At 42.7% G+C, this 15,882-nt stretch overlaps 1 protein-coding gene across 1 annotated transcript in view; it reads left to right on the top strand.

The window, feature by feature from the left end:
* Positions 1 to 14,733, top strand: part of PAIP1 (poly(A) binding protein interacting protein 1) — a 48,409-nt gene extending 33,676 nt beyond the window's left edge. The window contains exons 8-11 of the mRNA XM_038402886.2: positions 3,821 to 3,938; positions 4,106 to 4,160; positions 7,930 to 8,023; positions 13,337 to 14,733. Coding sequence (XP_038258814.1) covers positions 3,821 to 3,938; positions 4,106 to 4,160; positions 7,930 to 8,023; positions 13,337 to 13,430 — 361 coding nt within the window. The 3' untranslated portion in view covers positions 13,431 to 14,733. The remainder of the gene's footprint in view (positions 1 to 3,820; positions 3,939 to 4,105; positions 4,161 to 7,929; positions 8,024 to 13,336) is intronic.
* The last annotated feature ends 1,149 nt before the right edge of the window (positions 14,734 to 15,882 follow it).

Raw genomic sequence — 15,882 nt, 5'->3', positions numbered from 1 at the left:
GCATTTGCATTATCAGTACTTGCTTTGGTTATAAAACTGGTAATGTCACTTTTCCTCTCAACTAATTTTCGCTTGAAAAAATCAACATGCTTGTCGAGTTGTGCAGGATGCCTAGTTTCTAAATGGCGCCAAGTAGAGAAGGTTTGAGGCTGCTGTTCCCTAGAACATCACCACAAATTACACACAGTGGTTTTGGACGTGCTTGATCACCAATGCAAGTAAAGCCATATTTTATATAATCATTGTCATATTTTCTTTTCTTTTGTAAGTGACTTTCCAGGACCAACATGATCATTAGACTTCGATTTTCGACAGTGTGGACTTGAGGAAACACTAGCTGATTCTTGTGTCTTTACACTTTCCTTTTTCAGCCACTTATCCATTGAACTTGTGTACAAAATATTTAGTGTGTTGTAATAAAAATAACAGAGAATGCTAACAACCAACAAATAGAAAATGAGAAGATTCACTCATGTCTCACTGAAGCAAAACACACTCCAGAGAGAATGACTTAGTATCGAATTACTGAGGAACCTTAACGCTGCTACAATGTGGTTCCGGCTGGTTTGGTGTGCAAACCCCTTTTCTTCCACCACCAGGGCCGTTCCTCGGGGGGTGCCCCGTGAGGGACAAATTAGCCTGAACCCACCCCCCACATACAGCATGGCTCCAGCTCACTCTGCCCTTTATGCTGCCCAACTTCCCCTATTAGCCAAGGATCTGAGCTGCCACCTGCGCGTCTGAGGTCCCAGCTGCTGCCCTGCCCACCATGGGGCTCAGGCTGCTGGCCCTGCGTGGGGGTCTGGGCTGTTGGCTCTGCCCTCCACAGGGCTTGGGCTGCTGGATCTCATTGACTGGGACTCAGGCTGTCCGCTCAGCGCTCCACTGAGCTCGGGCTGCCGGTCCCCGCTGACCACTGGGGCTTGGGCTGTTGGCCCCAACTGCCTAGCCCCTCACTCTATGGGACTTGGGCTGCTGACTCCATGCTGACCCCTGGGGCTCAGGCTGCTGGCGCCCCTCCCTCCCCCCGCTGACTGGGGCAGGGCTTGGACTGCTATTTCCAACTGCCCTGCCCCGCTCTCCATGAGGCTCAGGCTGCTGGCCCCAACTTCCGCAGGCTTGGGCTGCCGGTCCCTCCATCGACAGGGGCTCAGCTACCTGCTCAGCACTCCATGGATCTCGGGCTGTCTGCACTGCAACCAGGTCCCGTTTGCTGCCTCCCATGCCCGGGGTCCTCTGGCCACCATTAGAGAAAATTTTCTGGCGAACCCCCTGTAATGTTGTGCGAACCCCAGTCTGGGAACCACTGCTCTACATTCAGCTTCCAGACTTTCACATAAAAATCTGGACAGGAGTTTATTCCGTCCCTCTGAGTCCTTCCAAGGCTGCTATTACACAGCCATAGTGGGACCCAGACAATTGCAGCAGGTGTCCTGTCAGAGGGAGGAAGGCCAGTGGATCAGTAGTTGTCCCTGCAGGAGCATGGTTGCTGCTCAGTAGCATCTGTGGCAGGTATTACACCTGAGAGCTTCTGGCTTTGCATGGAAGGAGATTCATTTTTGTAGATACCCCAAGATCATTGGGAATGGGAGGACCTACAGCCTCCAAAATCCATGGTCACCAAAGCCTCTCTCACCAGAGGAAAAAGTCAAAGGTAAATTCAGATAAATGAATGTTGAGTTTTTATCCCCCCAGTTTTCTTATGCAGGCTTTTTGGTGGGAGGGGTAGTAATGAGTGAAATTGCCATCTTGATGTAAAATCATTGACGGCAATGCTGACATAAAAGAGAATGTTATAGACTCTGCTTGATTCACTGTTGCTGCAGGTTTGATATTTTACTGGAAACGGACGTATAGTCTATTGTGTGTCATCTTTTCAATTATCTATTTAACTCTGAGGGAGAAAAGCAAATCTCTGATCTTGTGCCTTCTGTAAATCTAGTTGAGAGAAAGTAGTATAAAATCATCTCACTGAATCCAGACCCTGACGGGGAAAGAGAATTTATCCAAACTAAATCCCGGAACAAAACAAATCTGAAGGATTTATTGTCTTCAAGGTGTAACTTTAGGGGGAAGGAAAAAAAAAAAAAACCCTATGATCTCCAATTACCCAGTACTGTGACCTCCTGAACATAATTGGATTTTTTTGTTCTGTTGCATGAACTTTATGGCTGTTAGCCACTTCACACAAATCAAAAGCCTTTGTAGTATCTTGGATTTTGCTTACTATTAGTACTCAACTTTAAATAATTTGTGAGTTGTTACTTTTCATGGATTTTATCATGCTATATGCTCATCAGTAACTTTTTTTAGAACACGTGAGCTTTGAAATATGACATTTAATTTTTTTATGTCATTGCATACATTTCATTGCCATTGATTGAACTACAATATCTTCCTTCACAAAAATAGGTAAGGGGAAAAATGGACTGTAAGCGATACTTTCAGGTATAAGTCCAAAATGATGATGATGATTGAGTTAAACTACTAAAATTTTGGGAAAGATTCCTCCAACCTAGACAGTCATACAGTAGACATCTGGGAAAATTTCATGTTACTCATAAGAGGCGTAATGGGAACATCATGATGATGATGACTGTTCTTGTATTCTCTTATAATCATGTTCCTATTACGCCTCTGGCATTTAGGGCAGTGATGAAGCTCCTCCACTCCTGTCTGTTTCTGGCAAGTCTTTCAGTGGTTCCCCAGCTGTGCCCCAGATTTTTCAGCTCAGCTTCCACAGTGCTTCGCCATGTTGTTTTCAGGCAGCCTCGTTTCGTTTAGCCTTCAGGGGTCCATCTTCTTGCTACTCTGGTGATGGAATCAGTTTCCATCCGAAGCACATGACCGATACATCTGCAATGCCTCCTCCAATGATGGTGCTTGGCTGCACTGTGTCAATAGATCTTGGTTTGAGATTGTTCTGGGCCAAAAGATACGGAGGATTTTTCTGAGACAGGTAGTATGAAATGAAGACTGTTTGGGCATGTCATGCTTTCTCATTCCCCAAGAACAGTACATCCTCTAATTTTATAAATAGCTACTTACTTATAAATGTAATAGTTTTTTGTTATTTGTTTCATATTGCACATATAAGTGAATGTGCTAGCTAAAATAGGGAGGGAACTTTGCCATTTGTAATTGTATTTTGCAACGCATAAGAAGCGAGTAAAGATGTAAAACATCATTTGAATGTATTAATATTATGTATACTGTTTAGTCCTACAAAAGTGGAAAATGTAATATCCTGGGGGGCGATATTTAACGTCAATGTGATTCTCTTGCACACTTGTTTTCTGTAATTTGATTACGTTATACAATCAGAATTACTTCACTACGTCCATGGTAAGAACTGGCTCGCATATGTGTTCGTTCAAAATCAATTGTGGTGGCAGAATAGTCAGGTGGATTTTCTAAAACCATTTTACTGTAGATTTGTTTAGTAACTGCTAGAGTTGCATCTGATGAAGTGAGCTGTAGCTCACGAAAGCTTATGCTCAAATAAATGTGTTAGTCTCTAAGGTGCCACAAGTCCTCCTTTTCTTTTTGTGGATACAGACTAACATGGCTGCTACTCTGAAACCTGATAGTTTTGATATCTTACTGGTTTGTTAACTGTTTCTCTTCTCCCTACCTTTAGCTATAAATATGTGTGAAGCATTCTCTTTTAATTATTTTAAGAGACTTTGACTTAAATTGTAGCATATGCAGTGTTACAGAGGTGTTGGATTGTAAAGAATCTTGTTTTTGTTTTTTGGGTTTTTTTGCATTTTAATACAAAGTACTTAAGCAGTCCTTGGTGCTTTTTGTCTATTTGCAGAGATGTAAAACAGATGCTTCTGAAACTAGTAGAACTACGCTCAAGTAACTGGGGTAGAGTTCACGTAACCTCAACATATAGGGAAGCAACACCTGAAAATGACCCCAACTATTTTATGGTATGAATATACTCAGAAACATCAATTGTTCAAGTTGATGTATATTCATAAAGAAATGCATAGAAATTTTGTTAACCTTGATAGATGTTCTGGAAGTAGTAAAGGCAATGAACAATTATCCTGTTTATATTAAATGTGTATAATTCACTGTGTCATTTCAATTTTAGAATGAACCAACATTTTACACTTCTGATGGTGTTCCTTTCACTGCAGCAGACCCAGGTATGTCTTCAGCTTAGTATAGTCATTTTCCTAAGAAAAATATAGCTTGCCAGTTTGGCGGGTAGTGATCGATCTATCAGGGATCGATTTATCGCATCTAGTGTAGACGTGATAAATTGATCCCCGATCACTCTGCCGTTGAGTCCTGTACTCCACCGCAGCGAGAGGCGGAAGCAGAGTCGACAGAGGAGCGGCAGCAATCGACCCTGCGCGTGAGGATGCGAGGCTTGTCAGTGAAATCCTTGCTGATCTTAAACACAAAAAAGAAGCTTTCCAGAAGTGGAAGATTGGACAAATGACCAGGGAAGAGTATAAAAATATTGCTCGGGCATGCAGGAGTGAAATCAGGAAGGCCAAATCGCACCGGGAGTTGCAGCTAGCAAGAGATGTTAAGAGTAACAAGAAGGGTTTCTTCAGGTATGTTAGCAACAAGAAGAAAGTCAAGGAAAGTGTGGGTCCCTTACTGAATGAGGGAGGCAACATAGTGACGGAGGATGTGGAAAAAGCTAATGTACTCAATGCTTTTCTTGCCTCTCTCTTCACGAACAAAGTCAGCTCCCAGACTGCTGCACTGGGCAGCACAGCATGGGGGCTGACCAGCCCTCTGTGGAGAAAGAAGTGGTTCGGGACTATTTAGAAAAGCTGAACGAGCACAAGTCCATGGGGCCGGATGCGCTGCATTTGAAAGTGCTAAAGGAGTTGGCGGATGTGATTTGCAGAGCCATTGGCCATTATCTTTGAAAACTCATGGCGATCGGGGGAAGTCCCGGACAACTGGAAAAAGGCTAATGTAGTGCCCATCTTTAAAAAAAGGAAGGAGGAGGATCCTGGGAACTACAGGCCAGTCAGCCTCACCTCAGTCCCTGGAAAAATCATGGAGCAGGTCCTCAAGGAATCAATTCTGAGGCACTTAGAGGAGAGGAAAGTGATCAGGAACAGTCAGCGTGGATTCACGAAGGGCAAGTCATGTCTGACTAATTTAATTGCCTTCTACAACGAGATAACTGGCTCTGTGGATGAGGAGAAAGCAGTGGACGTGTTGTTCCTTGATTTTAGCAAAGCTTTTGACATGGTCTCCCACAGTATTCTTGCCAGCAAGTTAAAGAAGTATGGGCTGGATGAATGGACTATAAGGTGGATAGAAAGCTGGCTAGATCGTCGGGCTCAACGGGTAGTGATCAATGGCTCCATGTCTAGTTGGCAGCCGGTATCAAGTGGAGTGCCCCAAGGATCGGTCCTCGGACCAGTTTTGTTCAATATCTTCATAAATGATCTGGAGGATAGTGTGGATTGCACCCTCTGATTGTTTACAGATGACACTAAACTGGGTGGAGAGGTAGATAGGATACAGAGGGACCTAGACAAATTAGAGGATTGAGCCAAAAGAAATCTGATAAGGTTCAACAAGGACAAGTGCCGAGTCCTGCACTTAGGACGGAAGAATCCCATGCACCGCTACAGACTAAGGACCGAATGGCTCGGCAGCAGTTCTGCAGAAAAGGACCTAGGGGTTACAGTGGATGAGAAGCTGGATATGAGTCAACAGTGTGCCCTTGTTGCCAAGAAGGCCAATACATCTTGGGATGCATTGCCAGCAGATCGAGGGATGTGATCGTTCCCCTCTATTCGACATTGGTGAGGCCTCATCTGGAGTACTATGTCCAGTTTTGGGCCCCACACTACAAGAAGGATGTGGAAAAATTGGAAAGAGTCCAACAGAGGGCAACAAAAATGATTAGGGGACTGGAACACATGACTTATGAGGAGAGGCTGAGGGAACTGGGATTGTTTAGTCTGCGGAAGAGAAGAATGAGGGGGGATTTGATAGCTGCTTTCAACTACCTGAAAGGGGGTTCCTAAGAGGATGGATCTAGACTGTTCTCAGTGGTAGCAGATGACAGAACAAGGAGTAATGGTCTCAAGTTGCAGTGGGGGAGGTTTAGGTTGGATATTAGGAAAAACTTTTTAACTAGGAGGCTGGTGAAGAACTGGAATGGGTTACCTAGGGAGGTGGTGGAATCTCCTTCCTTAGAAGTTTTTAAGGTCAGGCTTGACAAAACCCTGGCTGGGATGATTTAGTTGGGGATTGGTCCTGCTTTGAGCAGGGGGTTGGACTAAATGACCTCCTGAGGTCCCTTCCAACCCTGATATTCTATGACTCTGTGACTTTAAGATACATCGACTTCAGCTACGCTATTCTCGTAGCTGAAGTTGCGTATCTTAGGTCGATCTCCCCTCCCCCCCTCCACAGTGTAGACCAGGCCTAAATTGAGGAGGCCCTGTCCAAATAGGCACAAAGTATAAACAATTTTTAAATAATGGAATTAATGCAGTTTCAATGGCAAATAGTATGAAGACAGTAACGCAAACAAGTGATTGAATCTTTCCAGTGTGCCGCAGGTGGAGACCAGAGAAAAAGCAAAGCTCTTCTTACATCACTCCCTCTCTAAAGGGGGATAGCTGGCTGATCCTGCTTTGTTGTTTTTCCTGTTTTCTAGCTAATGGAGAAGGAAAAAAGCCATCTTGTATTTTATGTGCACTCCTTATTCTCCTCTCCTAAATTTTAGCAGCAGCTTTCTCCTGTGACATGATCTGTTATCGTTGGGAGAATTTTAACCTGAAAAGAGCTGAACTAGGTCAAAAGAGCCCATTATGGCTTGGGCAGACATGATTCCGACTCTGAAAGAGATATGAGCCAAGCTGCGGTGGGGGGTTGTTAGTGGGTTATAGATTGTAGTAATAAGCTATAAATCCAATATCTCTATTTAGTCCATGATTTTTAGAGTCTGGGTGCTACAGACCAGGACACATCAACTCAAAGCAGCACCTGACCCTGCCAGAGCAACAGATGCAAAACTTGCAGACATATCACCACTGCTACAAAGGTCAACACCCTCCACAACATACTTTTCTTGATCCATGAGTCCTACACATGCCTATCACATGTGGTCTACTGCATCCACTGCACTAAATGCCCGAATAGCCACTACGTGCGTGAAACCAGACAGTCATTATGGTCTTGAAATAATTCACACAAGAAAATGATTAAAGACAAAAACATCCTATCACCTGTGCGTAAACACTTTTCACAAAGGGATCACTCTATCCTTTCTCATCCCCAAAGGAGACTTTCAGAGCACTTACAAAAGACGAGCTTGGGAGCTTAAATTTATAACTTTGCTAGACTCTAAAATTCAGGAACTGTATAGAGAGACTGAATTTTTGGCTTATTACAACAATCTATAACCCACTAACAACCTCCCAACTGCTTCCCCCTCCCCCCCTTCCTTTCCTCCCTGTGACTAGAGGGGTACTAATGGGCCACCTCATCTTGAATGGTCCCTTGAAATAAGTGTCAACTATGCTAAACAATGTGTTCCATTTTGTATTTAGCTGTGACAATTTGAGTATATTTCCCAGGCCTGAAGAAGAGCTCTGTGTAAGCTTGAAAGCTTGTGTCTCTCACCAACAGAAGTTGGTCCAGTAAAAGATACTACCTCATCCACCTTGTCATTAATATCTTGGGACCTACACAGCTATAACACTGCATGCAACATTTGAAATTAGAAAGGAAGATCACTTTCCTGCAGTATACATATCTAATTGTTTATAGAGTCTAATAAAAAGGCCATGTTCATACTGCATCATTGGGTGCTGGACTAATCTTACTCTATTTTAAATTACATTCCAATTTTATAAGACCTCTGAGAAACATTCATATGTTAAAAGTAGACTATGTATAAGCTTACAATATTTTTTTCTTTTGTAGATTATCAAGAGAAATATCAAGAGTTGCTTGACAGAGAAGATTTCTTTCCAGAATATGAAGAAAATGGAACAGACTTATCAGGGGCTGGAGATCCGTATGTTTTGTTTTAGTCTGATACTTTTGCTCAAAAATGTCTAAGTTGCATTTCAAAAAGAAAAGGAGTACTTGTGGCACCTTAGAGACTAACCAATTTATTTGAGCATAAGCTTTCATGAGCTACAGCTCACTTCATCGGATGCATTAGCTCACGAAAGCTTATGCTCAAATAAATTGGTTAGTCTCTAAGGTACCACAAGTACTCCTTTTCTTTTTGTGAATACAGACTAACACGGCTGCTACTCTGAAAGTTGCATTTCAGTTTTTTTGTTTAAATTTTTATTGATTTTTTTCATAAAGAAGCACAATGAAAAGTTCAAAAAGGTACATGCCTTATAGCTTGGATATATTTCCAAATATCACATGCTTCATGGGATCTATAAAAGATTTATGTAATTTGACAATTTGTGAAAGCTGCAAGACCAGACAATACAAAACCAGACAATACTACATAGACATAACATGTTTGGGTGGGGGTAACAATAATAAAATATGAGAAAACATGCATGAATAGGAAGAAGGATGAGGTGAGGAGAAGTAGGTGGAATGGAGGTCTGGCATTCTTGGAGCCATCCAAGAACTAATTTTACAAAAAAATGGAAGAGTATAGTCTTATACCCAGAATAGAGCACTGCAGTTTTGAGAACACAGGCCCTACACAAAATACAAAGCGTCGTATTGAGGGTTATGGTAGATTAAAGCTGGGGAGTTCTAAACATCTAAGTTGGAAAATCCAGTATTTATTTCCACAGCAGTGTTACCTTGGCTGCATTGTACAAACTACATATAATTAATTAAACACAAAAAACTACAGAACACTAATGGTCCAAAGTCAAGCACTGCAAAGTTAGGAAATGCCAGAATTAAAGTTGCCTGTTCAACCTTAATTTGGTCTCCTTCTATGTCTGCATTATGATAGTCTTTAATTACATCATCCCATATACCCACAGAACCCCTGCCTCATTCAGTGCACAGGCTGAACGACATTCACTGAATGAGCTACCATTCAGTATTTCATTTTATCCTCATTGTTCAGTATAGTCCCATGCCTTATTAACTGCATGTTGTTCAAACTCTGCTCTGCATACAGAATTAGTAACTTTCTCATTGGCTTTTGTATAGTGCTAATGACTATAATATCTGAACGCTTCTCAAAGCTGTGTCTTCACAGCACTCCTGTGAGTTGTATTAGTATTATCCCCATTTTAGAGATGGAGAACTGAGGCATGGAAAGACTGACCAACTAATTCAGGGTGCCTAGTCTGAGATGCCTAGACCTGATTCTCTCCCTCCCTCCCCCCCCGTCCCCACGACCCTCTCAAGTATTTAGTGTTCTAGTATTTCACTTGTTCAGAGCACAGCCCCCTTTGACTTCAGTTTCAGCTTGAGTGCTTGGCACTTCTACAAAACAAACCCCACAGTCTCAAGTCAGACACCCAGAAAATGAGGAACACACAATTAGTGGCCACCTGTGAAAAATCTGGTTTAAGTGACTTGCCCAGCTTCACATAGGAACTCTGTAGCAGAGGCAGAGAGAGAATGTAATTCTCCAAGGCAGCATTCAAATTCCTTAATAGTGAGACAGACCTTCCTTTGCCTTCCTGCAGTCCATTGCCTCAATCAATACACACCTTTCAGCTTCTGCAATGAATGAGGTGTGGCAGTCAGTCAGTAGCCCCCTTCAGACAACCTTGATTCCTTCTCAGAGGATGATCTGTCTTGTGCACTGAATGAGACGGGTCATGTGGAAAAAGGAGTATGTTATCATGTAATTATTAGACCATTCATAATGCAAACAAACAAGACAACTGCATTAAGGTTGCAATCTTTCATATGTCGGCAAATTGGAGACCAGTTTGTCCATCTCAAACTTATGTACTGTATATACTCGTTCATAAGTTGAATTTTTTTTAGTAAAAAAGGGAAGCACAAGAGAAGAGGGTCGGCTTATAAATGGGTATAGAGAGGGGGAGAGGTGGGACACTGCCCCTCCCCCCAACAGAGGGGTAAGGAGAGGCAGCACAGCCAGTGGAGCCAGAAGGGAAGAGGCGGGGCCAGAGTCTCTCCACTTCTAGCCACGCTGCTCTCCCCCGCAACCAAAGCACTTGCTCCTGTGCTGCTAGGCCCCACCCACCAGAGCAGGCTGCGGCCGCGCCGCCCAGCCCGGCCCGCTGGAACACGCTGCGGCCGCGCCGCCCAGCCTGGCCCGCTGGAACACGCTGCGGCCGCGCCGCCCAGCCCGGCCCGCTGGAACACGCTGCGGCCGCGCCGCCCAGCCCGGCCCGCTGGAACACGCTGCGGCCGCGCCGCCCAGCCCGGCCCGCTGGAGCAGGCTGCGGCCGCGCCGCCCAGCCTGCCAGAGCAGCTCCAGGCAGGCCAGACACATCCTTCCCCTGGCCCTCCCCCGATAAGGTGGGAAGGGATGGGATGGGGAGAGGTGGGGGTCCCAGGCTGGGGTGGGGTCATGTGGGGGTTGGTCACGGATTACTCCCCTAACGCCCAGCTTCTCCCCCCCCAAAAAATTTCCCCACCAGTTGCTGTCCTGGCCCGTCAGGGTAAGCAGCTGGTGCGCGGGGACACTGTTTACTTAGGTGTACCTGCGTGCCTGCAGACGCTTGAGGTAAACAAACCATCTCGGACCGCCAGTGGCTTATCTTGATGGTCCGGGAGCCATAAAAGTTAGATACAGTATTGGAGCTCGGAAGTTTGAGTTTGCCAACCCCTGAATTATAGGGTCAGCTTATGAATGGATTGTAAAAATTTTCCATTTTTACTTACCCATCTTGGGGGGGGGGGTCGGTTTATAAATGATCATTATTATATTATGATCGAGTATATATGGTACTGTTTTTTTCTGAATAAGGTTGTTTGATTAGTATTTGTTTGGGGAAATGGTGTGTATTTGAGAAAGATAGTGTCAAGGGATAATGGTCAAACTCCTCTTGTACTCTGCTACAAGTTCGGCTGCAGTTCTGTAGCACAGCTGGCTTCGATTTCTGTAACACTTGGACGCTACATTCTGTGGTAAACGTCAGGTAAATTTTAAAAAAAGCTTTTATTGAATTTAACATGGAAAGGAATAATCAGTGCAGTATCCCTTTAATTTAGTTTAACCCTGAATTTTAAGGTATCGTTACATTTTCAGTTTTCTACAAACGTTAATGACAGTGCATTACTACACTGTTGCTGCCGGCTTTTTCCATTCATGAGGTAACAGTTGAGGCTTTTGGGAACACAGGGATGTGTGGGAGTAGGGTTTGGTTGTTAGTCTCAGTGCTTTCCTTCTAGAAAAAAGGGATACATCCAGTACTTAACAGCAACCAGCCACTCCGCTTCCCTCACAGCAGTAACCACTACTGAATGAAACTGATAGACATGGCCAATAGCTGGAAGTTTTTATTACAATGAGAAGCCGTGAAATAATTAAGTCTTGACTCTCTCATCAGGTTTCAGGGCTTCACCAATTGATTTCAATGAATTTCATGTGTCTCAAATATATTGTTGCAGACTCTCTGCAGGCTTGGGGAGACAACTTTGCATTCCTTTCAATTCATTTTGCATTTGGAAGGTTTTTTCACAACCAAAAAGGCTAGAAATGACAGCTTTAACGCTGACTCTGCATTGAGAACTGTTGGCTGCACTGAGGCCCACTGACCTCAGTGGGGCTCTAAGGGTATGTCTACACAGCAAAGAAAAACCTGCGCCTGACCTGTGCCACCTGATTCAGGCTCGTGGGGCTCAGGCTGTGGGCTCTTCATTGCTGTATAGGTTCCGGGCTCAGGCTGGAGCTTGGGCTCTAGGACTTGTGGGGTGGGAGAATCCTCGAGCTTGGTCTCCATCCCAAGCCCAGAAGTCTGCATAGCAATGAAACAGCCCTGCCACCTGAGCCCTGTGAATTCATGTCGGCTGGAAGGGGCCAGGCACAGAGTTTTTCTTTGCTGAGTAGACATACCCTTAATGGGTACACAGCTCCGCCTGCATGGTCTGTGTTACAGGACCAGGGTCTTAGATTATACTGAACAATATTGCATCAGTAGTTGGTTTAAATAGCAAATTTTGAAGCTGTGGAATCTGAGTACACAAGACCTAATAATCGGCTTTCTAGACTCCTAATAGGACAAATTAATTTGTCATGATATATGAATAAAAATTAGATACAGTATTTGAGCTGGGAAGTTGACAGCTGTCATTTTAACAGGTTTCAGAGTAGCAGCCGTGTTAGTCTGTATTCGCAAAAAAGAAAAGGAGTACCTGTGGCACCTTAGAGACTAACAAATTTATTTGAGCATAAGCTTTCGTGAGCTACAGCTCACTTCATCGGATGCAACTCACAAAAGCTTATGCTCTAATAAATGTATTAGTCTCTAAGATGCCACAAGTACTCCTTTTCTTTTTATGGATACAGACTAACACCGCTGCTACTCTGTAACCTGTCATTTTGTTGTTTATGCATATAGATCAGGGGTGGGCAAACTTTTTGGCCCGAGGGCCACGTCTGGGTGGAGAAATGCAGGGCCATGAATGTAGGGCTAGGGCTGGGGTTAGGGTGCAGGAGGGAGTGTGGGGTGTGGAAGGGGGTGTGGTGAGCAGGAAGGGGCTCAGAGCAAGGGGTTGGGGCAGAGGAGGGGGCTCAGGGAAGGGGGTTGGGTGCAGGAGGGGGCTCAGGGCAGGGGTACAAGGAGAAGTGTGGGAGGGGGCTCAGGGTAGGGGGTTGGTGCAGGAGGGGTTCAAGGTGCGGGCTCTGGCCCGGCGCCGCTTACTTGGAGCAGCTCCAGGGTGGCAGCAGCACGCAGCGGGGCTCAGACAGGCTTCCTGCTTGCCCTGGCCCCACACCGCTCCCGGAAGCAGCCGCACCATGTCCCTGCAGCCCCTGGGGGAGGAGGGGCAGAGGGCTCCATATGCTGCACCCACCTCTGGGTACCTCCCTCGAAGCTCCAATTAGCCACGGTTCCCCATTCCCGGCCAATGGGAGGTGGGGGGGCAGTGCCTGTACTGAATCTCATAAACTGAACAAACATGTCAAACCTCCAAGGATATCCTAGGTACTGCAGGAAATAGTTTTGGTTATTCACTCTCCACTTTGTTACCAAACATTGTCCCAACGTGGCCGTGTATTGTCTGGTGACCTTCACTTTTTTACCCTTAATTAGAGTTGTGGTATATTGACAATTATTTATGAAAAGATTTTTTTGTCGCCAAAGAATACCTTGCAATTTAATCTGTTTTCTGTTTCTCTGTAAACTTCTTTTTCATAAAACAAAACAGTACAAATATAGCCTAACAGCAGATTTTTTTAAAAAATTTTTTGTAGGTACTTTGATGACATTGATGATGAGATGGATCCAGAAATTGAAGAAGCATATGAAAAATTCTGCTTAGAATCGGAACGCAAGAGAAAACAGTGAGATGTTATGCACAATATTAGCTTAATAAAGCAGTTTAGGTATGATTAGTAAACAGGGAAAACCAAGAGAACTTGTCACATGTATACCAAATTAAGGATGTTGAGTTTCTCTGAGTATTAAAGTTATGCAATTTCCATTTTGTTCAACTGAATCTGCCAAAAATTGTAAACTTATGCCCTGTAACTTAAAATGTTGTGTATATATCATAGTTTATTTTATGTACAGTTAAATGAACAATGTTTTGGCTGCAATAAAATTGTTTTGAGAAGTATCACATGGAAATAAAATTTTACTAACTGGGAACTGTCCCATTTAAAATGCTAAATTTATCTTGGAAGAAATGAAAACCTTGAATTAAAAATAAATTGCTCACTTATTTTAGTATACACTAGGATTGCCTCACCCTTTTTATCATACAGGAGTTTTCTGATATTACATATTTTTAGGTTAGGAAACTCAACTGCAGATGGGTAGATTTTTTTAAATGTGTATCACAATCATGAAAAAAGCTAGTTTATTTTTTTTTCCAACGTCTGTGGCAGTATTTGGGGTTCGTTTCTGGAATAAACATTTTTAATATGTGACATCATCAATACGCAAGCATTGCTTTGGAAGCCCGGTGCTTTAAGGACACTTGTCTATTTTCAACTTACAAGCAGAAGCTTCTGCTAAATATTTTGCATTCTTCTACAAGAATACATTAATGTAACTAGGTTTTAGCCCTTGCTCTACAATGTGTGCAGTTTTGAATCTATGTATTCTTGAATGTGATTAACATGATTAACATGTCTACCCTTCTGAGAGAGCCCTAGGACACTCCTTATTCCTCTAATTAATTTATACAATTTATTGTGTTGATTCCGTAGTTTGGTTTGTATCAATTTTTATATTTCAGATATATTAACAAATTCTGAAGTCAACTGCTGCTTGTCTCCAATCTAATAATTTGTTTTGTAGTTTTTCTGAAATCCCCAAAGACAATTCTTATTATTGCCTATAATTCAGTTGTAGTGGTTCATGCTATTTGGTATTGGATAGATGAAGTAGAACCCATTACCAGACTCAAAGTGCATACGTTTCCAACTTCCCAAGAAGTAAGTAAAATAGCTTATGTAAAGAAAACACATGTTGTAAATATGCATGTAAATAGTTCTGTTAATATTGCACTGTAATACATTTGGTACAATAATTTGTGTCAGCTAATACTGTTAGCATTGACTACATTTTCTCGCTGTTTGTTTAGCATATTAGTTTAGATTAAGTTTTGAAAAATAAAATTTAACTAGCTTTGTTTCCTTCGGAATATTTTCATTGTGCTTTTCTTTTCCTGGTTTCAAAAAAAAAAAAAGATTAAAATTTTTTGTTTCCCCAGTTTATTTTAACAGTATCTGTGTACCCAGTGCCTAATGCTGAATCAACTTAATATCTCATATTCAAGCATTTATCAAATTATACTTGCAAGAAAGCAGCAAATTAACATTTTTTGATTACATAGCTGGATTAGATTTTTTTTTTCTGTAATACAGATTTGGAAAGCAAATTCATAAAAGGACAATACATATATACAAATACTATATTTGCATTTAAAAAGGTCCATATGCAATCTGGAATTTGTAGGTAAGAGTAAATTAAATTTCCCTTACACATCTATTCTGCACATTTTCAGGTACAAGTACATCACCATAAAAATAATATAACTAGATCCATCAAAGCAGTTTTCTTGAAAAGAACATTTCATCCAAAATCAACTTGTTTTAACACCTCTCCCCCAATTATTTTTTTAAATCAGACCTTTATCATGGTCTCGGTTTGGAGCAAATTGCACCTGTATTTTCCCCTTAATGGTCCAGCAAGGGTATCCACTCTCAGGCTTCCTGTTTCCCTGGCTGCTACCTCTCTTGGATGGAAATATGACTCTCTCTCTCCCTTCTGACCAGGGTATTTCCAGGGTGAACCGTTCTCTGCTTTCACTGAGTTATTCTCAACTAAAGATCGGCTGCCTAATCAGGCTTCTCTATCAAGAAAAGTTTAGTCTATTCTTTATACAGTTCAGGGGTCTTTGATCTGGAGTTTTCCAGGAAAAGGTAATCAATAGACAATGGGTTTTTCTCAAGGCGCAGCTTCAAAAGGATGGACTCAGAGCTAGGTCATTGCATTCCCCTGTCCCCCAGTATTTCCTAGGAAATCCACTTCAACACATACTGTCCTAAAAAGTCTTTTGACATTTCTGATCCTTTCCAGAGATTGCATTAGTCAGTCTCCGAGAGACGTTACATACAATTCCACAATAACGCATACACAATTGCATTTTTAATACAGGAAACCCCAAACTTAATTCAAGTGTTTCTTATTTGTTATATCTGTCACAATAATAGTATCTCACATGGGGAGGGTTAAAGTTAGTTTTAAACTGATTTTCCTGTTTTCTCTTGTCCCTGTCCACACTTCTGGA

The sequence above is a fragment of the Dermochelys coriacea genome, chromosome 5 (genome assembly GCF_009764565.3).
Source record: "Dermochelys coriacea isolate rDerCor1 chromosome 5, rDerCor1.pri.v4, whole genome shotgun sequence".
Classification (NCBI taxonomy): Eukaryota; Metazoa; Chordata; order Testudines; family Dermochelyidae; genus Dermochelys; species Dermochelys coriacea.
This window is presented reverse-complemented; position numbering and strand designations above follow the sequence as displayed.